General features: G+C 36.4%; 1 protein-coding gene across 3 annotated transcripts in view; it reads left to right on the plus strand.

Moving 5' to 3' along the window:
• Positions 1–26,723, plus strand: part of LOC133630634 (small conductance calcium-activated potassium channel protein 2-like) — a 243,459-nt gene that overhangs the window by 210,511 nt on the left and 6,225 nt on the right. For all 3 annotated transcript variants that reach the window (XM_062022234.1, XM_062022235.1, XM_062022236.1), the window contains one exon: positions 9,645–9,714. In XM_062022234.1, the coding sequence (XP_061878218.1) occupies positions 9,645–9,714 (70 nt within the window). The remainder of the gene's footprint in view (positions 1–9,644; positions 9,715–26,723) is intronic.

Genomic DNA, 26,723 nt, shown 5'->3' on the forward strand with positions numbered 1-26,723 from the left:
TATATATATATATATATATATATATATATATATATATATATATATATATAGCTAGAATTCACTGAAAGTCAAGTATTTCATACATATATATATATGAAATATTTATGAAATACTCGAGTTGGTGAATTCTAGCTGTAAATATACTCCTCCCCTCTTAACCACGCCCCCGCCTCCAACCACACCCACAACCCACCCCCCACCTCCCGGAATCCGAGGTCTCAAGGTTGGCAAGTATGGTCACATCCTGCTCTCCAAAAGTGACTTAAAGTTGCAGTAGAGTGGAAAAACAAGTTTACTTTATACACGTGTTTCATTGTATCCATTAAACACATCCAATTGTGTTTATAGTCTGCAAAGTATGTGAAAATGCCGTCTAAACATCCCAAAATGCCACCAATTCAGTCAGCCATTTTGAATAATGCGCACTGAATACCTTCGGCTATTTTCGGAGATTGACATCACAGTAGTAACACTTCTACATTTTGACCACATTATTAGGTCAGTCATACTGGAAATACGCAGAAATGCGGAAGAGATGTGCTGTTTATCGTTCCCAATCCTTATGCAAGACAAGAACACATATGTTTTTAGTTTAGTTATGCATTCTAAATGGTAAATAATTGAGTCAACAGGTGGAGGGTCCTTTCATTATAGTCTCTAAAAACATCCAGAAAGCGCCAACAATACTCCAATTTACATGTCGTGACCTGGAAATGAACCAAATATGAGTGATATTGTTATTACAAGCGCTAACACAGACGGACTATTTTAGCGGCGCATTGATAGCAGTGAGCTAATGTGTCGGCTCAGTTGACACACTGAGCCGGCGGCTGCTTCTGCTTGATCTCAAACTTGCGAAAAAGTAAATTCTAGATTATAATTCATGCATCTCTCACCTGCTAGTAGAAAAATGTGGCCATGGACCGACAGGCTGGTCGAGATGGCGAAAAAGACACACAAATACTTTTTTTTAACCCTTTGTGAGGATTGCGATTCATATGGCTAGCTTCATCTAAATCGAATTAAGGTGTTTGTTTTGTCGTGGTTAGTTTGTATGTTTAGCACCTAGCAATGATGCTAATGCTTTAGTGTCACAATAAAGCTACATCCATCACTCGGCTTTAAAACTCATCCTCTTTGTGTTCGGGCTCAAAAATATAAGGTCCTGGATCATAATTATTCCCAAAGTCCTCGTCGTTGGCTCTCACAATGTCTGCTAGATTAGCGTTGTTGTTGATGGGGAAGGGATCTGTGGTTCCTCCTCTACGTCACGCGATCACGTGACAACGATCCCTTGTGAGGATTGCGATTTAATCTTCATCCAAACAGAATTATGTGAGCGTCCCGTCGGTCGGCATCCCAGTGAGAGTGGAAATATTACAGTAAGTGTTTGTTTTGCAAAGGTTAGTTTCTATGTTAGGCACCTAGCAATGATGCTAATGATATAGTGTCACAATAAAGCTACATCCATCACTCGGCTTCTAAAACTCATCCTCTTTGTGCTCGGGCTCAAAAATATAAGGTTCTGGATCATAAGTAATCGTTGTTGGCTCTCACAAAATCTGCCTGATTAGCATTGTTGTCGATGGTGAAGGGATCTGTGGTTCCTCCTCTACGTCACGCGATCACGTGACTGGCTTCCTCGTTTTCTCTCAAAATGTCTAGGGAATCTCCGTGAGTTCAATACTGTTTTGATCATATCTATTTATTTGCAAACTTTGTTAGTCTTTAGGTGTCATAAATCAGATATATGTGATAATAGCTTCAATATAAATGGATTAAATTGATTTTTATCGGGGGAATGTGATTTTTAGCAATTTTTATCAGGTGAATGTGAATCTCATTATACTCTCTAAAAACATCCAGAAATTTGCCAAATATGAGTGATTTTGTTATTACAAGCGCTAACGCAGACGGACTATTTATGCTAGCTAACGCTGCTATTGTTGACACACTGAGCCGGCGGCTGCTTCTGCTTGGTCTCAAACTTGCTAAAAGTAAATTCTAGATTATAATGTATGCATCTCTCACCTGCTAGTAGACAAATGTGGCCATGGACCAACAGGCTGGTCACGATGGCAAAAAATACACAAAAAGACGCTAGTGGCGACAACTTTTTTTAAACCCTTTGTGAGGATTGCGATTGAATCTTCATCCAAACGGAATTATGCGAGCGTCCCGTCGGTCGGCATCCCAGCGAGAGTGGAAATATTACAGTGAGTGTTTGTTTTGTTATGGTTAGTTTGTATGTTCAGCATCTAGCAATGGTGCTAATGCTATAGTGTCAAAATAAAGCTACATCCATCACTCGACTTCTAAAAGTCATCCTCTTTGTGCTCGGGCTCAAAAATATAAGGTTCTGGATCATAAGTAATCGTTGTTGACTCTCACAAAATCTGCCTGATTAGCATTGTTGTCGATGGTGAAGGGATCTGTGGTTCCTCCTCTACGTCACACGATCACGTGACTGGCTTCCTCGTTTTCTCTCAAAATGTCTAGGGAATCTCCGTGAGTTCAATACTGTTTTGATCATATCTATTTATTTGCAAACTTTGTTAGTCTTTAGGTGTCATAAATCAGATATATGTGATAATAGCTTCAATATAAATGGATTAAATCGATTTTTATCGGTGGAATGTGATTTTTAGCAGTTTTTATCAGGTGAATGTGAATCTCATTATACTCTCTAAAAACATCCAGAAATTTGCCAAATATGAGTGATTTTGTTATTACAAGCGCTAACGCAGACGGACTATTTATGTTAGCTAACACTGCTATTGTTGACACACTGAGCCGGCGGCTGCTTCTGCTTGGTCTCAAACTTGCTAAAAGTAAATTCTAGATTATAATTTATGCATCTCTCACCTGCTGGTAGACAAATGTGGCCATGGACCGACAGGCTGGTCACGATGGCAAAAAATACACAAAAAGACGCTAGTGGCGACAACTTTTTTTTAACCCTTTGTGAGGATTGCGATTGAATCTTCATCTAAACGGAATTATGCGAGCGTCCCGTCGGTCGGCATCCCAGCGAGAGTGGAAATATTACAGTGAGTGTTTGTTTTGTTATAGTTAGTTTGTATGTTCAGCATCTAGCAATGGTGCTAATGCTATAGTGTCAAAATAAAGCTACATCCATCACTCGACTTCTAAAAGTCATCCTCTTTGTGCTCGGGCTCAAAAATATAAGGTTCTGGATCATAAGTAATCGTTGTTGGCGCTCACAAAGTCTGCCTGATTAGCATTGTTGTCGATGGGGAAGGGATCTGTGGTTCCTCCTCCACGTCACGCGATCACGTGACTGGCTTCCTCATTATCTCTCAAAATGTCTCGGGAAATTCCGTGAGATTGATACTGTTTTGATCATATCTATTTATTTGCAAACTTTGTAAGTCTTTAGGTGTCATAAATCATATACCTGTATATATGATATAAATATAAATTCAATATAAATGGATTAAATGGATTTTTATCGGGTGAATGGGATTTTTATCGATTTTTATCGGGTGAATGTGAATCTCATTATACTCTCTAAAAACATCCAGAAATTTGCCAATTATGAGTGATATTGTTATTACAAGCGCTAACGCAGACGGACGATTAATGCTAGCTAACGCCGCTATAGTTGACACACTGAGCCGACGGCTGATTCGGATTGGTCTCAAACTTGCAAACTTTGTAAGTCTTTAGGTGTCATAAATCAGATATTTATGATAATAGTTTCAATATAGAAGCAACTTGTTTTTACACTCTGCTACTTTAAATGGATTTTTATCAGGTGAATGTGAATCTCATTATATTCTCTAAAAACATCTAGAAAGCGCCAACAATACTCCCATTTACATGTCGTGACCTCAAAATTAGCCAAATATGAGTGATATTGTTATTACAAGCGCTAACGCAGACGGACTATTTTAGTGGCGCATTGATAGCAGTGAGCTAATGCTAGCTTACGCTGCTATTGTTGACACACTGAGCCGGCGGCTGCTTCTGCTTGGTCTCAAACTTGCGAAAAGTAAATCCTAGATTATAATTCATGCATCTCTTACCTGCTGGTAGACAAACGTGGCCGTGGACCAACAGTCTAGTCCACTTTCACATCCCCCGAGATGGCTAAAAAGACGCTAGTTGCGACAACTTTTTCTTAACCCCGAGGATCGTGATTGAATCTTCATCTAAACGGAAATATGTGAGCGTCCCGTCGGTCGGCATCCCAGTGAGAGTGGAAATATTACACTAAGTGTTTGTTTTATTGTAGTTTGTTGTGGTTAGTTTGTATGTTTAGCACCTGTCGGGAATTGACGGTGGCGAACCCCAAGATGCAGAGATGGCAGGCGTTATGCAGGAAAACATGACTTTAATGTCCAAAGGAAATGCAGGAAAACAGGAATGAGGAACCAGGAACCAGGATAACAGGAACACGGGAGACAGGAAACAGAAAACAGGCAACAGGATACAAGGAGAACTGGAGACAGCAAACAGCTACCAGCTAACAATCCTCAAGCCCTGACTGGAGGGCGGGGCAGGCATAAATAGCAGTCAGCTGATTGGCACCAGTTGTGGCCCGACTGCCAATCAGCAGCAGGGAAACAGCGCTCAGGGAGACAAGCAGGAAACAAAACCAAAATAAGAGCGCTGACAGGAAATAAACACAAACACAGAAAACCCCAACAAAAGGGCACGGCCTGGTGTAACCAACCGTGACAGCACCTAGCAATGATGCTATTGCTATGGTGTCACAATAAAGCTACATCCATCACTCGGCTTCTAAAACTCATCCTCTTTGTGCTCGGGTTCAAAAATATAAGGTTCTGGATCATAATTTTTCCCAAAGTAGCTGTTGGCTCTCATAAAGTCTGCTTGATTAGCATTGTTGTTGATGGCGAAGGGATCTGTGGTTCCTCCTCTACGTCACGCTATCACGATTTTCTCAAAATGTCTCGGGAATCTCCGTGAGATTGATACTATTTTGATCATATCTATTTATTCGCGCACTTTGTAAGTCTTTAGGTGTCATAAATCAGATATACAGTATATAGATATAGAAGATATAGAAGATGTCAGGTTCAAACACTGATGACATCTATTAAACAGACAAAGAAGAAAGGAATTAAACAGAGCCAGAATTCAATTTAGCTCAATTGAGGAGAAACTACTGGCCTGTACTCTTGTACAGTCTCCCACCACGCTCTGACGAAAGATGTATTTGAACTTTCCCTGATTACATGGCGACAGCTGTTTCTAAAGGAAGGGGGTCGTAAACAGCCGCTGCCTTTGGTCACAAAACAGTTCAAAGAAAAGGTGCCTGGAGGGGGGTCAGGTCCTGCTTCCTCTCCGCTTTGTAGATCTCGGGTAAAACAAAATCTCCCTGAGGATTACAATACATCAAAGAAACCGACACCTTCACGTCGCTTCCCATCCTACACAGTGGAGTTTTACAAGCCTTTTGCTTGGTAGGATCAAAGACAGCTTTCGTCCTCTCGCCGGGAACTCATGGCAACACAAAGTTTTGTGATAACTTAGATACAATTATTCTGACAAGAAGCAACTTGTTTTTAACACTCTACTGCTACTTTAAAAGCCCTTGATTGCCACCTGGTCTCATAATTTGCCTAAGACAGGGGTGTCCAAAGTACGGCCCGCGGGCCAAACGCGGCCCGCCGGCGTCTTCAAATTGGCCCGTGAGACGTCATGAGTTTAATAAAAATCTTATATCATATTGAATGCTGCTAGTTTGACATATTCTAGGGCAGTGGTGCCCAACCTTTTTGTAGCTGCGGACCGGTCAACGCTTGAAAATTTGTCCCACGGACCGGGGAGGGGGGGACAAAATGTAATTTTTTTTAATTTTTTTTTTTTTTCATAAAGAAATACAATCATGTGTGCTTACGGGCTGTATCCCTGCAGACTGTATTGATCTACATTGATATATAATGTATAAAATGTGTTTTTTCATGTTGATTTAATTTAAAAAAAATATATATATATATATATTTTTTTTTTTCTGGTACCAATCAGTGTTTGGGGACCACTGTTCTAGGGGACAACGTGCGCTTTCCATGGTCAAAGACTTGTTATGATTAAAATGTGCAGCATCTATTTATATGACCAAATGCAAACAACCTTCTCTAGTCATGGTGCAAAAAAAAAATCACAAAAATCCAACCAACACAAAATGTAAACAGACATGGTCACTGAACTTAGTGGATATTATAAAAAAACATCCAATCACCATAAAAAAAATAAAAAATTAAATTACACCCATTTAAATCCATTACAAAGCATGATGGGAAAATGCTTAACACTCTCCAAACTTATCCATGTTTGGTGCATTTTAGTTGCTTGATAATTCTGATTGATTACAAAACTTTAAGGTCACGGAAGTAAACAAGGTAGAAGTCAAACTTTTGCATACTCTTAATATCCAATCATATTAATATATTGTGTGTGTGTGTGTGTATGTATATATATATATATATATATATATATATATATATATATATATATATATATATATATATATATATATATATATATATATATATATATATATATATATATATATATATATATACATATATATATATATGTGTATATATATATATACATATATATACATATATATATATGTGTATATATATATATATATATATATATATATATATATATATATATATATATATATATATATATATATATACCCAAATGTTCTCCAGTTATATATATATATATATATATATATATATATATATATATATATATATATATATATATATATATATATATATATATACCCAAATGTTCTCCAGTTATATATATATATATATATATATATATATATATATATATATATATATATATATATATATATATATATATATATATATATATATATATATATATATATGTATATATATATATGTATATATATATATATATATATATATATATATACCAGTGTTTCCCACACATTCGTTTATTTGTGGTGGCCCGCCACGAAAGAATTGCGTCCGCCACAAATAAAATAAAATAAAATAAAATAAATGTTTTATTTTTTTCATTTTTTTTTATTTTTTTTTGTCCTGTCCAGCTTCTCAGGCAAATCATATAGTTGATGTAGATGCACTTTATGTTGCTGGTAAATAATATGGTTGTAGTAGTAGGCTAAAGTTAAATTATTTAGTATGCACTAATTAAAGGGGCAGAGCTTTAAGAGACATTTTAGCTTTTATATTTTATAAGATATATTTTTCGTAAGAACCACAATTAATAAATATATTTCAGTGAATAACTTATTGTTCAAATCTGTATATAAATATGTACATAAAGTGTTTTAATTATATTGTAAAATGGATGGATGGATGGATGGACGTTTAAAACAAAACTGTTATTATTAATTAGTAAGTATACATTTTTTTAGCCTTTTTAGAGAAAATCATATCATTGTAGTAAATTATGCAAATTGTTCGATGATGTCATGGTGACCACGCCCATAGACACGCCCCCACCGCCACAGGTATCTTGGCAGTTTATGGAAAAACACTGTATACTGTATATAGATAGTTGTTACTTTACATGCAGTCGGCTTTCGGCCCTCAACCACATTTTTTTAGCCCAATGCGGCCCCCAAGTCAAAATGTTTGGACACCCCTGGCCTAAGAGGACAGTAATTCCTCCCTTGGAGTCGATGCCTCCACACCACAAAACAATGCGATTGTGTTTTCCCCAAAACAAAGTACAGTCGCCACAACATCACATCTCCAGTCCACCATGACACATCCTATACAAAGGCACTAAATCACTGAGAAAACAAAACAAAAAAAACCCACATTTCATTGTGTACAAATCACTCACAATCACTGCACGCTTGCAGAAAACAAATGTTTATTTGGATTCCTGGCACTGGACCGCGTGTCGCAGTGACGACGAGCATGCCGTGTTTTCTTTTTTTTTGGGCGATATAGCCGGCGAGAATGTTCTCCAGTGACTTCAAACTGATTTCAAAAGGTTCTCCAGAACGGAAGCATATTGCATGGCACGTTTTCGGCCCCAAAACAGTGACGTTTTGAAAAAGTTTCCATTTCAAGATGGCATTATTTTGACATGAGTTAAAAGGATGCTTTAGGCAGGGGTCACCAACCTTTTTGAAACCAAGAGCTACTTCTTGGGTACTGATTAATGCAAAGGGCTACCAGTTTGATACACACTTAGATAAATTGCCAGAAATAGCCAATTTGCTCAATTTACCTTTAACTATATGTTATTATAAATAATTAATTATATTTACACTTAATTGAACGGTTTAAAAGAGGAGAAAACACGAAAAAAATGACAATTAAATTTTGAAACATAGTTTATCTTCAATTTCGACTCTTTAAAATTCAAAATTCAACCGAAAAAAAGAAGAGAAAAACTTAAAAAAAGAATTTATGGAATATCATTAGTAATTTTTCCTGATTAAGATTAATTTTAGAATTTTGATGACATGTTTTAAATAGGTTAAAATCCAATCTACACTTTGTTAGAATATATAACAAATTGGACCAAGCTATATTTCTAACAAAGACAAATCATTATTTCTTCTGGATTTTCCAGAACAAACATTTTAAAAGAAATTCAAAAGACTTTGAAATAAGATTTAAATTGGATTCTACGGATTTTCTAGATTTGCCAGAATCATTTTTTTGAATTTGAATAATAATAAGTTTGAAGAAATATTTCACAAATATTCTTTGTCGAAAAAACAGAAGCTAAAATGAAGAATTAAATTAAAATTTATTTATTATTCTTTACAACAGAAAAAATAAATTTACTTGAACATTGATTTAAATTGTCAGGAAAGAAGAGGAAGGGATTTAAAAGGTAAAAAGGTATATGTGTTTGAAAATCCTAAAATCATTTTTAAGGTTGTATTCTCTAAAATTGTCTTTCTGAAAGTTATAAGAAGCAAAGTAAAAAAAATAATGAATTTATTTAAACAAGCGAAGACCAAGTCTTTAAAATATTTCCTTGGATTTTCAAATTCTATTTGAGTTTTGTCTCTCTTAGAATTAAAAATGTCAGTCAAAGCGAGACCAGCTTGCTAGTAAATAAATACAATTTTAAAAAATAGAGGCAGCTCAGTGGTAAGTGCTGCTATTTGAGCTATTTTTAGAACAGGCCAGCGGGCGACTCATCTGGTCCTTACGGGCGACCTGGTGCCCGCGGGCACCGCGTTGATGACCCCTGATATAGAGAGTTATATTGACGATTTTGCTTTAGAACAAAATAATGTAAAAAAAAAAGTCAACATGAGCGGGCTAACAACTGGACACAAATGTAATATGCTTCCCTCATTTTGCATGCTTTGGTTGACTTGACAAAGACCAGGAAATGCTTGAATCTGTATACATATATCTATTTAGTATATATGTATGTATATGAAGTTCCAAGCCGCTGTCTATGATGCATGCGCACTGGCATCTTTTACTTTGAAAACCAAGTGTTGCCATTGAGAGAACATCGCTGATAACCAAATGTGTTCCTCCTCTCTTCCTCTCTATTGGCCCTTCCACTCTTTTTGCCGTCCTCCCCCCCACCTTGCCTCCTTTGTGTGTGTTTCCTCTGTCCCGCCTCTGTCCCCTTGACTCCATACTTCCACTTAGACTGCGCAGCGTCAAGATGGAGCAGAGGAAGCTCAATGATCAGGCCAACACCTTGGTGGACCTGGCAAAGGTGAGTTGTTTTTTTGTTGTTGTTGTTGTTGTGCGTTTTCAGGGGTCCAAACTGACTGTTCACCAAGTGCCACCTCGGGCAGGAGTTGGCAAGGACCACCATAATGAACAATAATAGGGCCGCAGCGATAAGTCGGCAAATGTCGACGACAAAACGTGTCGCTGACATTTATATTTGTCGACAATAGGGCCGGACTGGTAAAATCACGGCACGATAACGACAACTTCGGATTTATTTATTTTTGTTTAAAAATAGAACCAGCACATTCTGAGAATGTTAGGGGTGTAACCATACTTGCCAACCTTGAGACCTCCGATACCGGGAGGTGGGGGTGAGGGGTGGGGGGCGTGGTTGGGGGCGTGGTTAATGGCGTGGTTAATAGGGGAGTATATTTACAGCTCAAGTATTTCATATATATATATATATATATATATATATATATATATATATATATATATATATATATATATATATATATATATATATATATATATTAGGGGTGTGGGAAAAAATCGATTCAAATTCGAATCGCGTTTCTCACGTTGTGCGATTCAGAATCGATTCTCATTTTTTAAAAATCTATTTTTTTAATTTTTTATTATTTATAAAAAATAAAAATTATTTTTTTTATTTTTTTTAAATTAATCAATCCAACAAAACAATACACAGCAATACCATAACAATGCAATCCAATTCCAAAACCAAACCCGACCCAGCAACACTCAGAACTGCAATAAACAGAGTAATTGAGAGGAGACACAAACACCACACAGAACAAACCAAAAGTAGTGAAACAAAAATGAATACTATCAACAACAGTATCAATATTAGTTACAATTTCAACATAGCAGTGATTAAAAATCCCTCATTGACATTATCATTAGACATTTAGTTTGTGAGATGCGATGCAAGTGTAAGTCACTGTGACACTATTGTTCATTTTTTGTAATTTTTTTTTAATTAATGTCGGTGCTGTCCCTCAATGATAATATCAATGAGGGATTTTTAATCACTGCTATGTTGAAATTGTTACTAATATTGATACTGTTGTTGATAATATTCATTTTTGTCTCACTACTTTTAGATTGTTCCGTGTCATGTTTGTGTGTCCTCAATTGCTCTCAATTGCTCTGTTTATTGCTATTCTGAATGTTGCTGGGTCGGGTTTTGTTTTGAAATTGTATTGCATTATTATGGTATTGTTGTGTATTGTTTTCATAAAAAAAATAAAAAAAATAAAATAAAAAAAATTAAAATAAAAAAAGAAAGTTTTTGAATCGAGAATCGTGTTGAATTGAAAAAAAAAATCGATTCTGAATCGAATCGTGACCCCAAGAATCGATTTTGAATCAAATCGTGGGACACCCAAAGATTCACAGCCCTAATATATATATATATATATATACATATATATATATATATATATATATATATATATATATATATATATATATATATATATATATATATATATATATATATATATGAAATACTTGACTTTCAGTGAATTCTAGCTATATATATATATATTTAATTTATTATACATATAAATAAAATAAATACTTGAATTTCAGTGTTCCGGGGCTATCCAGTAGATGGCAGTATTGTCCTGTTTAACTTCTCCTCCGTTCATGACTCGGCCACCGTGTTCAATGGAGAAGTCTGTTCTACTAAATGTACAGGCAACATAATTACATACCCCTTCCCCTTCGAACTGTCCTGGATGAACTGAAATTCTTGTTTCCATTCGTTTTGGAACTTGCAAGCGTATTTCTTCATCTTGCTCGTCGACGGCGTCGCCATGTCTGTAACTTCGTCGTTCTTCTGCTTCGTCTCCTTGTTGTGTGCGCAGTTGTGCACTCTACTCTCTAAAAGCCGTGGATGTTATGACGTCATTGGGCAGGCAACCTGTTTATATTGTGGGAAAGCGGACGTAAGAACAGGCTGTCCCCACTCAGGTTCGCATTGAGCTGGAGGGGGCGTGGCCTCCATCTCCGGCTGAATACCGGGAGTTTGTCGGGAGAAAATTTCTGCCGGGAGGTTATCGGGAGAGGCGCTGAATACCGGGAGTCTCCCGCTAAAAACGGGAGGGTTGGCAAGTATGGGTGTAACGGTACGTGTATTTGTATTGAACCGTTTCGGTACGGGGGGGTTCGGTTCGGTTCGGAGGTGTACCGAACGAGTTTCCACACGAACATGTTAAGCTAAGCTTCCTTCTGCCTGTCTCTGTCAGTCCTCTACACCAGTGTTTTTCAACCACTGTGCCGCGGCACACCTGTGTTTTTCAACCACTGAGATACAGTCTGGTGTGCCGTGGGAGATGATCTAATTTCACCTATTTGGGTTAAAAATATTTTTTGCAAACCAGTAATTATAGTCTGCAAATGATGTGTTGTTGTTGAGTGTCGGTGCTGTCTAGAGATCGGCAGAGTAACCGTGTAATACTCTTCCATATCAGTAGGTGGCAGCCAGTAGCTAATTGCTTTGTAGATGTCGGAAACAGCGGGAGGCAGCGTGCAGGTAAAAAGGTGTCTAATTCTTAAACCAAAAATAAACAAAAGGTGAGTGCCCCTAAGAAAAGGCATTAAAGCGTAGGGAAGGCTATGCACTGAACTGGCTACGAAGTAAACAAAAACAGAATGCTGGACGACAGCAAAGACTTACTGTGGAGCAAAGAGAGTGTACATCCGAACATGACATGACAATCAACAATGTCCCCACAAAGACGGATACAAACAACTGAAATATTCTTGATTGCTAAAACAAAGTAGATGTGGGAAATATCGCTTTAAAGAAGACATGAAACTGCTATAGGAAAATACAAAAAAAAAAGAGAAAAAGCCACCAAAATAGGAGCGCAAGACAAGAACTAAAACACAACAGACAGGAAAACAGCAAAAAACTCTAAATAAGTCATGTCGTTACAGTACACCTACTTTGAGACAAGAGCTATAGTGATGCATGGTTGGTTATGCTTTAAATTCATATCCAACAATTGCAACAACGACTTTTTACTGTCAACTGAGTTTTGTTTTTTAATGATTTCTGCTGGTCGTGTGCCTCCGGTTTTTTCAACACTAAAAATGTGCCTTGGCTCAAAAAAGGTTGAAAAACACTGCTCTACTCAGCACCCAGCATTGTCCCACCCACACAACCATCTGATTGGTTACATACAGAGCGGTAACAGCCAATCAGCAGTGCGTATTCAGAGCGCATGTAATCAGTGCTTAGCGTTTAGCAGGTAATCATCAGGCTGCGGACTCTCCCCAAATAATAATAAACACCTCCCAGTCAACTACTAGTAACATCACTATGAGCCCGTTGACCTTCTAGAAACATAAACTGCAGCTCAGCTCGCTCGCGGTCCTGGCTTGAGGTGAAGGCTAATTCGCTTTTAGCATAACGTTAGCTCATTTTGCGGCGTGTGTGTGTGTGTGTGTGTGTGTTACAGACAGCAAAGCCCTGTGTGTCTGTTATTTCACTTTACCTTTTTCCGTGTTGATTGAGCTGTGTTGAAGCAGCAAAAAAGGACATTATGTTAAATGAAGAGTTTCTGTCTCTGATAGTTGATATAATAATGTAACTGCATCGTAAAGCCTACATGAACTCCATGGTGTTCAGGGATGAATAGTCTATCCTATTGCTATTGTACTATTTTTTCAGCTATAGTTACATTAATCATTAGTAATGGAGCAGCCTAGTTTTGAATGGCAGGGTCCCTGCTGTCACATGTTGATAAAAATATAACATTTGCATAATAAAAATCAACTACGGGCTTATATCGAACTTTGAGTGTCGTAGTAATCGGGAAAAAAATGTGTTATACACAAGAACAAAATAACAAAAACTAAAAAAATATATATAATATTTAACAGATATAGAAACAAATACTTCAAATGAAAACACATAACTAGTGAAAACAACACATAATGATGAGGTTTTTCATATCCAATAGGAAGTGGAAAGTAGTGAAACGTATTTACTCCCCTTATTCTTAAATAACGACCTAGTTTTTTGTCATTATTATACAATGATGAATATACTGGTCTTACTTTAATATATTATTAATAATCTTTATCTCACGTGTAAAAATTTTTTGGCACAAACATACTCACGTATACACAGATACAGGCACATACATATATATATATATATATACTATATATATATATATATATATATATATATATATATATATATATATATACATATATATATATATATATATATATATATATATATACATATATATATATATATATATATATATATATATATATATATATATATATATATATATATATATATATATATATATATATATATATATATATATATATGTATACATGTATATGCTTGCAACTTGAGCGTTAATTGCCTGCTATCTTAAATGCTAACATTATTATAATAACACAGTATTATTATTTATCAATATATTTAGTTTATTTCAAACCTGTAAAGCACAGTGAATAGGGTGGCCAAAACCAATGTTAAATTAATTTTAAAAATTTGGAAAAATTGCAGGTGTAATATAAAATCTAAATGGAAAAAAAGGTCTAATTAACCAAAATTTTCACGACCCCGCTGAGGTCCCTGTGCGGACCCCTAGGGGTCACGGCCCTCCTGTTGAAGACCTCTGGTTCATATGATATGTATGGGCTACGCTTTTGTGTAAATGTTGCTCCACAGTCACTTTTATAACGTGTACTAATTACCTACTTCCTGTCTGCAAACAGTTAGTGTGTGAAGGCGTTCCCTTTAGATTGCAGATGAAGCTGTCCATGCTCCGCCCTCTCCAAATTATCACAATGTACACTACCGTTCAAAAGTTTGGGGTCACATTGAAATGTCCTTATTTTTGAAGGAAAAGCACTGTACTTTTTAATGAAGATAACTTTAAATTAGTCTTAAATTTAAAGAAATACTCTCTATACATTGCTAATGTGGTAAATGACTATTCTAGCTGCAAATGTCTGGTTTTTGGTGCAATATCTACATAGGTGTATAGAGGCCCATTTCCAGCAACTATCACTCCAGTGTTCTAATGGTACAATGTGTTTGCTCATTGGCTCAGAAGGCTAATTGATGATTAGAAAACCCTTGTGCAATCATGTTCACACATCTGAAAACAGTTTAGCTCGTTACAGAAGCTACAAAACTGACCTTCCTTTGAGCAGATTGAGTTTCTGGAGCATCACATTTGTGGGGTCAATTAAACGCTCAAAATGGCCAGAAAAAGAGAACTTTCATCTGAAACTCCACAGTCTATTCTTGTTCTTAGAAATGAAGGCTATTCCACAAAATAGTTTGGGTGACCCCAAACTTTTGAACGGTAGTGTATCTTTTAAAAACACTTCCTTGTGGTCTCCATAACATGTCATGGTGGTTCTTTATATACACGTGTAAGTAAAAGTGACTGTATTTTCCGGACTATAGAGCACACTATTATATAAGCCGCACTCACTTAAATCTTCAAAGAAAAAAATATTTTGGCCATATATTAGCCCCACCGGACTATAAGCCACATATATACGTTGTGAAATTAGTTATTTACACATAAATATTCTGTAAAGATTTATTTACATACCTTAGTTTCCAAACGGTGTCTGTAACAGGGCAGTAAAACGATTGATCCAACAAAACAGAAGTCATCGTCATGGACCCACGAGCTCCGCAAGCTAGCTCTCCAATCAGCTAAACAGACTCACTAACTCCACGGTGACATTTTGGTGGATTTACTGAGGAATTTGTGAAACTGAAACAATACAAAAAGAATGCCATTGTAAGTTAATAACAGTAACACAGACACTCGTAAACGTGTTAGCATATTAGCTAATGCTAACGACGCTACTTTCATTACATCACGATAGCACGTACAAATATGCATGAAAAAACTCTTACAGACATCACACATGGGACGCTTTAGCAAGTATGAATTGTTTTAGTTATATTGTAAAACTTACAAACCTTGCATGGAGTGACGAATGAAGAATCCTTACGCCAGACCTGGGCAAAATTCGGCCCGCGGGCCACATGCGGCCCATTAAGATTTTCGATCCGGCCCGCCGGATGTTCTACATAATTATTTTAGACCTTTAACATCAAAACTGTAGCCGCCATTATATTGTTTTGAAATGACCGTAAGCTTTGAACTATAGAAAGTGTTTCAATGGTTGGAATCGACGCTTTTGGGTGTTATAGGAGTTATTACGGTAATCTACGTCACAGCAGCTCAAACAGGAACACAGCAGAGAGGGCGGGGTTTGTTTTCAGAGCAGCCAGCCCCAAAAAAATTATGCGCTCTGTCAAGAATGGAATAATGCGCCGAGAGCTTATCAAAGCGTGAAAAAGCATGACAAAGCTCAGCAAAACTTGACTAAAAGCGTAGGAAACCTCAGTGACTTTATCGACACCCCGCCATCACCACTGCAGGGATAAACACCGTGCCATCATCTCCTGTGAAGCGTGATTACAAGTTCATTCTCATTTGCATCATTGCCTTTTTTATACTTTTTTTATATTGCTGTTTGATGTTGCAGTTTGACAATACTGTCTGTAATTTTTCTTTCTGAAAATGTTAATAATAAAGAGAATATGTTACGTTTAAAAGAAATGCCTTTGAATATTTTCAACTAGCATAATAAATAAAAGATAGATATTTATTAAGATGACAAAAATAATAGAAATGAAGATATAAAACATAATATAACGGGAAAAAAAGAGAAATTGAAAAAATAAATTGATATAAAAAATGTGTGGATAATTGCCTTTGATTATTTTCAACTAGCATAATAAATAAAATATAGATATTTATTAAGATGACAAAAATAATAGAAATGAAGATATAAAACATAATATAACGGGAAAAAAAAGAGAAATTGAAAAAATAAATTGATATCAAAAATGTGTGGATAATTGCCTTTGATTATTTTCAACTAGCATAATAAATAAAAGATAGATATTTATTAAGATGACAAAAATAATAGAAATGAAGATATAAAACATAACATAACGGAAAAAAAAGAGAAATTGAAAAAATAAATGAATATAAAAATGTGTGGAAAACAGTATACTGAGTTTTTCACTTTTTGTTTTTGTTTTTGTTGTAACAATGCACAACAGAGCTTGATAATCGTGTTAGAGCCTGATTTAAAGCGTCAGGATCTTATCAAAGCGTAATAATGTTCAATAAAGTGTAATAAAACGTATCAAATCGTGATTTAAAGCTTATCAAAGCGTGAGGAACGGTAACAAAGCGGCAACTAATTCGTATCAGAGGGTATCAGAGCGTATCAGAGCATATCAAAGCATAACATTACTTCGGAGATCGGGATATTCGTGGAAAAATTGACAAAAATGACGGCGCTTTGCTCGCCGATTTAAAGCGCGGCAAGCGCCGTTGGTGTGAACCAGGCATAAGTTACCAAGTTAGCTCAGGAAGCATAAACTAGTAGTCAAGAAATACTAACATAACTCGTTGCGTTCAGCAAACAATGAAGCCAGAACGAGTGTGGCGAGAGAGGTGAGTAAATAGCTCTCTGATTAGTGGTCGACAACAGGTGAGCGTGCCGACCACTAACCAGAGGCAGGTGAACCCAATTAATCCCCATGGAAACTAAAACAAACCCAGAGGTGCACAAACAGGAACTAAGGGAGTCCAAATCTAACAGAAAATAACAAAACACGATCCGGGCCACGGATCATAACAATAATATATCATATTGTAGGTGTTTATTACACTTTGCGTTCATATTTCGCTGTTTGTTACATTTTTGTTGTGTTTTGCTTGATTGTAAAATATTTCTATCAAGGAGCTGGTCTGAGAAGTATAAGAGGAGCAACGTTCATATGTTGTCAATAGAGATGTCCGATAATGGCTTTTTTGCCGATATCCGATATTCCGATATTGTCCAACTCCTAATTACCGATTCCGATATCAACCGATACCGATATATACAGTCGTGGAATGAACACATTATTATGCCTAATTTTGTTGTGATGCCCGCTGGATGCATTAAACAATGTAATAAGGTTTTCCAAAATAAATCAACTTAAGTTATGGAAAAAAATGCCAACATGGCACTGCCATATTTATTATTGAAGTCACAAAGTGCATTATTTTTTTTTAACATGCCTCAAAACAGCAGCTTGGAATTTGGGACATGCTCTCCCTGAGAGAGCATGAGGAGGTTGAGGTGGGCAGGGTTGCGGTGGGGAGGGAGCGGGGGGTGTATATTGTAGCGTCCCGGAAGAGTTAGTGCTGCAAGGGATTCTGGTTTATTTGTTCTGTTGTGTTTATGTTGTGTTACCGTGCGGATGTTCTCCCGAAATGAGTTTGTCATTCTTGTTTGGTGTGGGTTCACAGTGTGGCGCATATTTGTAACAGTGTTAAAGTTGTTTATACGACTACCCTCAGTGTGACCTGTATGTAGGGATGATGTTTGATAAGAAATTATCGAGTTCGAGCCTATTATCGAATCCTATTATCGAATCCTCTTATCGAACCGATTCCTCATCGATTCTCTTATCGAGTCCAGATAGGTTGTTGTATATGGAAAAAAACACACAATATTTGGTTTAACAAAAGCTTACTTTTATTATATAAGAAAAAAATAAAATCTAATAAATAAATAAATATTGACTGTTACCCCCCTAAAAAAATAAAAAAAATAAAAAAATATTGACTGTTGTTACCCAAAGTATATTAAGTGGGATTTTTCAGAAAAACAAATATATACAGTAACACAAAAACAACCTGTCTCTGTGATCACTATAGGTGTATAAATAATAATATAGTGTTAAATAAAATCAGTCCCTTGGGCACAAAACTGAAAATAATACAGCTCTCCAAAAAGTGCACTTCTGCTGCTATTTGACATAACTGTTTGTTATGATGCTTTGACATTTTTACACTTTATTTCTTTATTGAAAGAAAATTCTATGAAGAGAAAAGTTGTTTGCAAATGTGGTTACAATGCTAAAAAATGAAAAGTTAAAGCTAAAAAAAGAAATACACTTTATTGACTTAAAATCTTTCTTTATAGGGGTAAAGATGTGATGTTATGAGCTAGGGAAAATAACAACTACACTACCCAGCATGCAACACATTTTTTCTCTCTAGTGGCCCCCCGAGTCAAAATATTACGCTATGCACCTCTAGAAGACGAACACGGTACTCCGGTTGAGAAAAAAAAAATGCACTACCCGTAAATGGAAGGACGCCTGCAGTGAGTGAACTCATCCATGAGATGGCGCCATAGCACAAACAATAAAACACTTTCTAGGTGTATTTGCTTGTGTTTTTTCAAACTATTTTTATTGTGGCTGTTGACGGAGAAAAATCCATAAATTAGCCGCGCCGTTTTAATCGCCGCAGGGTTCAAAGTGTAAGAAAAAGGATTATCTTATAATGCGGAATTTACGATATATACATATATATGTTATATATGTGCATGTATTAGGGTTGTATGATATACCGGTATTAGTATAGCACCGCGATACTATTTAATCATATTCGGTACTATATCGCCTCCAAAAAGTAGCGGTCGCCTCTGAAAAGTACCGGTTCCCCGTCGTCGTCACGTCTTGACATTGCTGGTTTTACGAGCATAAGAGCATGTCCGGCAGCGCACAATCACGGAGTACTTACAAGCAGACACAGTGTGTAGACAGAAAAGGGAGAATGGACGCATTTTGGCCTGAAAAGTAAGGATAAAGGTGAAGTTATAACACTGAAACGCCCTCAGGAAGAGGTGCTTTAAGACATGGCTAGCTAGCTAGCGGCTAACGTCCATCCGCAGTGGGCAGCTACTTCTAAATCACTAATCCTGGTCTCCATGGCGACAAATAAAGTACGTTTCTTACAAGTATCATTCCAGCAGGACGAGGAATAGCTAAACATGCTTCACTACACGCCGTAGCTCACCGGCGTCACAATGTAAACAAATGCCATGTAATGATACCAAGTACAGGAGTGTATCTGGTCAATACCACTATGATGCTGTGAACCTGTTTTTATGTTTTTATGTTTTTATATTTTATTTATTTATTTTTTATCGTGTTCTGTTTGTGTTGTGTTGTGTTTGCTCGGTTCTCGTATTATTTTTAACCTGCCCATTGTACAGCACTTTGGCTACCCCTGTGGTAAATTTCAAATGTGCTTTATAAATAAAGTTGATTTGATTTGATTTGATTTGATTACATCAATATTTTTTAGCATCACAAAATCTTTTTTTGTTTAAAAAAAATGTATATTACGTTTATAAACTCAGGAAATACGTCCCTGGACACATGAGGACTTTGAATATGACCAATGTATGATCCTGTAACTACTTGGTATCGGATCGATACCCAAATGTGTGGTATCATCCAAAACTAATGTAAAGTATAAAACAACAGAAGAATAAGTGATTATTACATTTTAACAGAAGTGTAGATAGAACATGTTGAAACAGGAAATAAGCAGATATTAACAGTAAATTAACAAGTAGATTAATCTTTTTTTTTTTTACAGCTTGTCCTTTATAATTTTGACAAAATAATAGGTAGATAAATGACAATATGTTACTGCATACGTCAGCAGACTAATTAGGAGCCTTTGTTTGTTTACTTACTACTAAAAGACAAGTTGAATAGTATGTTCACTATTTTATTTAAGGACAAATTTGCAATAATAAACATATGTTTAATGTACCCTAAGAATTTTTGTTAAAATAAAGCCAATAATGACATTTTTTGTGGTCCCCTTTATTTAGAAAAGTATCAAAATACATTTTGGTATTGGTACCAAAATATTGGTATCGGGACAACACTAGTATATATAAATATATATATATATATATATATATATATATATATATATATATATATATATATACATGTAAAAGTGACATACATTACATATACTGTATATATTTATAAAATTCTAATTCTTCTTACCCAATGTTGCCCCCTGTAGTCAAACAGTGTGGGGACCCCTGCTTTAGCATCAGGCCTTAAGTATTATACTGTAGCACATTATTTCCAAGCTTTCACAACAATGATGAGTTTGACACCTGTGATATATATTAGATCATATCACCTTAAGGTCAGGTGACATTTTAGGGCTTTTATTTATATTTGCATTTATTGATTTTTGCACTGGCACTTATTGAACTGAGTTGAAAATACTTTTCATTAGAGATCGGCCGATAAATGCTTTAGAATGTAATATCGGAAATTATCAGTATCGTTTTTTTATTATCGGTATCGTTTTTTTTAAAAAAATTTTATTAAATCAACATAAAAAACACAAGATACACTTACAATTAGTGCACCAAGCCAAAAAACCTCCCTCCCCCATTTACACTCATTCACATAAAAGGGTTGTTTCCTTCTGTTATTAATATTCTGGTTCCTACATTATATATCAATATATATCAATACAGTCTGCAAGGGATACAGTCCGTAAGCACACATGATTGTGCGTGCTGCTGGTCCACTAATAGTACTAAACTGTTTTTTATCTAACAAACTGTTCTTAGGGTCATTTATATTTGCTTTTTCAATGTGTATTTTTATTTCTGTTTTAAAGGCCTACTGAAATGAATTTTTTTTATTTAAACGGGGATAGCAGATCTATTCTATGTGTCATACTTGATCATTTCGCGATATTGCCATATTTTTGCTGAAAGGATTTAGTATAGAACAACGACGATAAAGATTGCAACTTTTGGTATCTGATAGAAAAAAAGGCTTGCCCCTACCGGAAGTAGCGTGACGTAGTCAGTTGAACATATACGCAAAGTTCCCTATTGTTTACAATGATGGCCGCATGAAGTGAGAGAGATTCGGACCGAGAAAGCGACAATTTCCCCATTAATTTGAGCGAGGATGAAAGATTTGTGGATGAGTAAAGTGCAAGTGAAGGACTAGTGGGGAGTGGAAGCTATTCAGATAGGGAAGATGCTGTGAGAGCCGGGGGTGACCTGATATTCAGCTGGGAATGACTACAACAGTAAATAAACACAAGACATATATATACTCTATTAGCCACAACACAACCAGACTTATATTTAATATGCCACAAATTAATCCTGCATAAAAACACCTGCGTGTTTGTTATGCTAGCTCTTAGCTCCTCTGCTAGCTCCTAGCTCCATAGAACACGCCAATACAATTCAAACACCTGATCAACACACACAATCACTCAGCCCAAAAGACCGTTCACCTAACCCAAGGTTCATAAAGCTTATATATTTTTAAAAAGTTACGTACGTGACGCGCACATACGGTCAAGCTGTCAAATGTTTAGCAGCCAAGGCTGCATACTCACGGTACCTGATATTCAGCTGGGAATGACTACAACAGTAAATAAACACAAGACATATATATACTCTATTAGCCACAACACAACCAGGCTTATATTTAATATGCCACAAATTAATCCTGCATAAAAACACCTGCGTGTTTGTTATGCTAGCTCCTAGCTCCTCTGCTAGCTCCTAGCTCCATAGAACACGCCAATACAATTCAAACACCTGATCAACACACACAATCACTCAGCCCAAAAGACCGTTCACCTAACCCAAGGTTCATAAAGCTTATATATTTTTAAAAAGTTACGTATGTGACGCGCACATACGGTCAAGCTATCAAATGTTTAGCAGCCAAGGCTGCATACTCACGGTACCTGATATTCAGCTGGGAATGACTACAACAGTAAATAAACACAAGACATATATATACTCTATTAGCCACAACACAACCAGGCTTATATTTAATATGCCACAAATTAATCCTGCATAAAAACACCTGCGTGTTTGTTATGCTAGCTCCTAGCTCCTATGCTAGCTCCTAGCTCCATAGAACACGCCAATACAATTCAAACACCTGATCAACACACACAATCACTCAGCCCAAAAGACCGTTCACCTAACCCAAGGTCCATAAAGCTTATATATTTTAAAAAAGTTACATACATACGCAAAAAAAAGTAGCGCACATACGGTCAAGCGATCAAATGTTTAGAAGCCAAAGCTGCATACTCACTGTAGCACGTCTGCGTCTTTGTCATCCAAATCAAAGTAATCCTGGTAAGAGTCTGTGTTGTCCCAGTTCTCTACAGGCGTCTGTGTATCGAAGTCAAAAGTCCTCCTGGTTAGAGTCTCTGTTATCCGAGTTCTTCCATCTTGACTGCATCTTCCGGGAATGTAAACAAAGAAGCGCCGGCTGTGTACTGTTGTTGCTGACTACGTTCGAAAAATACGTCCATTTCGCACCGACAACTTTCTTCTTTGCTTGCTCAGCTTCCTTCTCCATAATGCAATGAACATGATTGCAACAGATTCACGAACACAGATGTCCAGAATACTGTGGAATTATGAAATGAAAACAGAGCTTTTTCGTATCGGCTTCAATGTGGAAGGCATACCCGTGTTCCCCGGGTTACGTCACGCGCATACGTCATCCTCAGAGGCGTTTCGAACCGGAAGTTTAGCGGCAAATTTAAAATGTCACTTTATAAGTTAACCCGGCCGTATTGGCATGTGTTATAATGTTAAGATTTCATCATTGATATATAAACTATCAGACTGCGTGGTCGGTAGTAGTGGGTTTCAGTAGGCCTTTAAATGTTATTTTTTAGTCTGTCCTTTGCCTCTATTTCTTTGTGGTGTACAGCCCATTTGTTTTTCAACTGTGCTTGTTTTTAAAGGGCTTTATAAATAAAGTTGGTATGGTATGGTATGGTATGGTATGGTATGGTATGGTACTAACCTTTAACAGTTAATTTTACTCATTTTCATTAATTACTAGTTTCTATGTAACTGTTTTTATATTGTTTTACTTTCTTTTTTATTCAAGAAAATGTTTTTAATTTATTTATCTTATTTTATTTTTTTATTTTTTTTAAAAAGGACCTTATCTTCACCATACCTGGTTGTCCAAATTAGGCATAATAATGTGTTAATTCCACGACTGTATATATCAGTATCGGTTGATATCGGTATCGGTTGATATCGGTATCGGTAATTAAAGAGTTGGACAATATCGGAATATCGGATATCGGCAAAAAGCCATTATCGGACATCCCTACTTTTCATCAATGATACGAAATACAACTTTAAATATGAGTGCTAAAATACACATTCCTTATGCCAACAGATCACGTAAAAACACAATAATTGCGGTTAAAACTCGATGTTTTGGCTTGTTCTAACTATTTCTGACTGGGAGATGACATCACCGACTATGAAGACTGAAGTGTACGTCACACCACGACTAAAAAAATACCAAAAAAAGTCGCCACGTTGCCGATAGCAACCGTGCCCGCGCGAGTCGCACGTTCTCCAAGACAGCGAGCATCCCACCGGCGTGCAGCATGGTCAGGGGTTGCCGCAGACGGCGAGTAGAGACGCGGTTCAAAGGGAGGTGCCAGTCTGCCGCCTGCTTTGAAGCGGGTGGCATTTCCACTCCAGCGGGTGTGTTTCTAAAGGTCACGCACGGCCACCTCCTCCTAATGCGCTCTACCATCTGATCCGGCCGTGTGCGCCGTGCTCTTTCTGCAGAGACGGCGTTACGTGGCGTGAGACGTTATTGCGGCACGGAAGCAACCCCTGCTCGGAACACGTGCGGAAACGCTGCGGAGCGTGCGTTGACAGTTCCAAAGGCTCTCATTAGCTGAATGAGTAGCGTGAAGCTAATACTCGGGACATTAAAGAGCCGCTCCGGCTATAAATGGAGACGCCGGTTGTTAAATCGGCAGATGGATAAAATCTTTGCTGACTTGCCGAAATCACACGCCTCCTCCCTCTCGCGCGTCTTCTCGTCTCCCCGAGTCACCTTTTGGAATGAGAGCAAATAATTATATAAAAGACTTATTTGGCTGTGAGTCGACGTTAAGACTTGTTCCTGTGTCCAAGCCAATAAGGCCCTGTTATTATTGTTATTATTATCAAAAAGGGCAGTAATTAACTTGCATATGTTTTGTTACATAACCTTTGAGTTGCATCCAGACCAGTCATGGGCAGTAGCAAGTAGGGCTGCGAATCTTTGGGTGTCCCACGATTCGATTCAATATCAATTATTGGGGTCACCATTCGATTCAAATTTATTTATTTTTTTAATTATAAATGTCAAATAATAATGTCAATGAGGGATTTTTAATCACCGCTATGTTGAAATGGTCACTAATATTGATACTATTGTTGATAATATTGTTTTGTTGGATTGATGAATTTAAAAAAGTAAAAAATAAAAAATAAATAAAAACATTTTGGAAAAATGAGAATCGATACTGAATCGTACAACGTGAGAATGGCGATTTGAATTCGAATCGATTTTTTTTCCACACCCCTAGTAGCAAGCTACATGGAGCTGAGCTACGTAGCTTAACTACATTTTCCAGTAGCTTGGCGTTAGTTTAGAGCAGTGGTCCCCAACCACCGGGCCGATTGGTACCGGGCCGCACAAGAAATATATATATATATTTTTTAATTAAATCAACATAAAAAACACAATATATACATTATATATCAATATAGATCAATACAGTCTGCAGGGATACAGTCCGTAAGCACACATGATTGTATTTCTTTATGGAGAAAAAAAAAAAATATATATATATATATATATATTCCCCCCCCCCCCCCCCCCCCCCCCCCCCCCCCCTTAGTTACATTTAATGGAGAGTACCTTGTAGCTTAGCTACATTTAATGGAGAGTAACCTGTAGCTTAGCTACATTTAATGGAGCGTAACTTGTAGTTTAGTTACATTTAATGGAGCGTAACTTGTAGCTTAGTTAAATTTAATGGAGAGTAACTTGTAGCTTAGTTACATTTAATGGAGAGTAACTTGTAGCTTAGCTGCAGTTAATGGAGAGAAACTTGTAGATTAGCAACATTTAATGGAGTGTAACTTGTAGCTTAGCTACATTTAATGGAGAGTAACGTGTAGCTTAGCTACATTTAATGGAGCGTAACTTGTAGTTTAGTTACATTTAATGGAGCGTAACTTGTAGCTTAGTTACATTTAATGGAGAGTAACTTGTAGCTTAGCTGCAGTTAATGGAGAGAAACTTGTAGATTAGCTACATTTAATGGAGAGTAACGTGTAGCTTAGCTACATATAATGGAGAGTAATTTGTAGCTTAGCTACATTTAATGGAGAGTAACTTGTAGTTTAGCTACATTTATTGAAGAGTAACTTGTAGCTTAGTTACATTTAATGGAGAGTAACTTGTAGATTAGTTACATTTAATGGCGAGTAACTTGTAGTTTAGCTACATTTAATGGAGAGTAACTTGTAGTTTAGCTACATTTAATGGAGAGTAACTTGTAGTTTAGCTACATTTATTGGAGAGTAACTTGTAGTCTAGCTCGCTACACTTTACAAGTAGCTTGCCCATCACTGATTCCGATTTTTCTCTCCAAGCTTCGTCCAGGGTCGGCCCATGGCATAAACACTTTGGGCCCGATTTACTAAGATCCAAATACCAAGCGCTAAACTGCGTGTGCAATTTATGAAATAGCGTGTACTATTGGGAGTGTTGCGTGTGATTTACTAAGGCTGCGTGGGCAATTGAAAAGTGGTGCATACCACCTTATTTAAAGGGGATCTGCACTTTTGGGGGGGGGGGGGGGATTTTGACTGTGGTTCACAATCATTGTGAAAGACATGATGACGGATGGATTTTCTTTTTATGCATTCTAAATATTCAAATCAAATCAAACTTTATTTATATAGCACTTTTCATGCACTTAAATTAACATTGTACATGTACATATATTTTATCACGTTTTATACTATATACTCTACATACACACATATGCAATTATATACATATATACATACATATACATATACATATAAATATATACATATATATACATATGCATATAAATATATACATATATACATACATATACATATACATATATACATACATATATATATATATACATACATACGTACATATATTTATATATATGCATAGTTATATACTACATATATACATACACATACATATAT

The sequence above is a fragment of the Entelurus aequoreus genome, linkage group LG16, assembly GCF_033978785.1.
Source record: "Entelurus aequoreus isolate RoL-2023_Sb linkage group LG16, RoL_Eaeq_v1.1, whole genome shotgun sequence".
NCBI lineage: Eukaryota > Metazoa > Chordata > Actinopteri > Syngnathiformes > Syngnathidae > Entelurus > Entelurus aequoreus.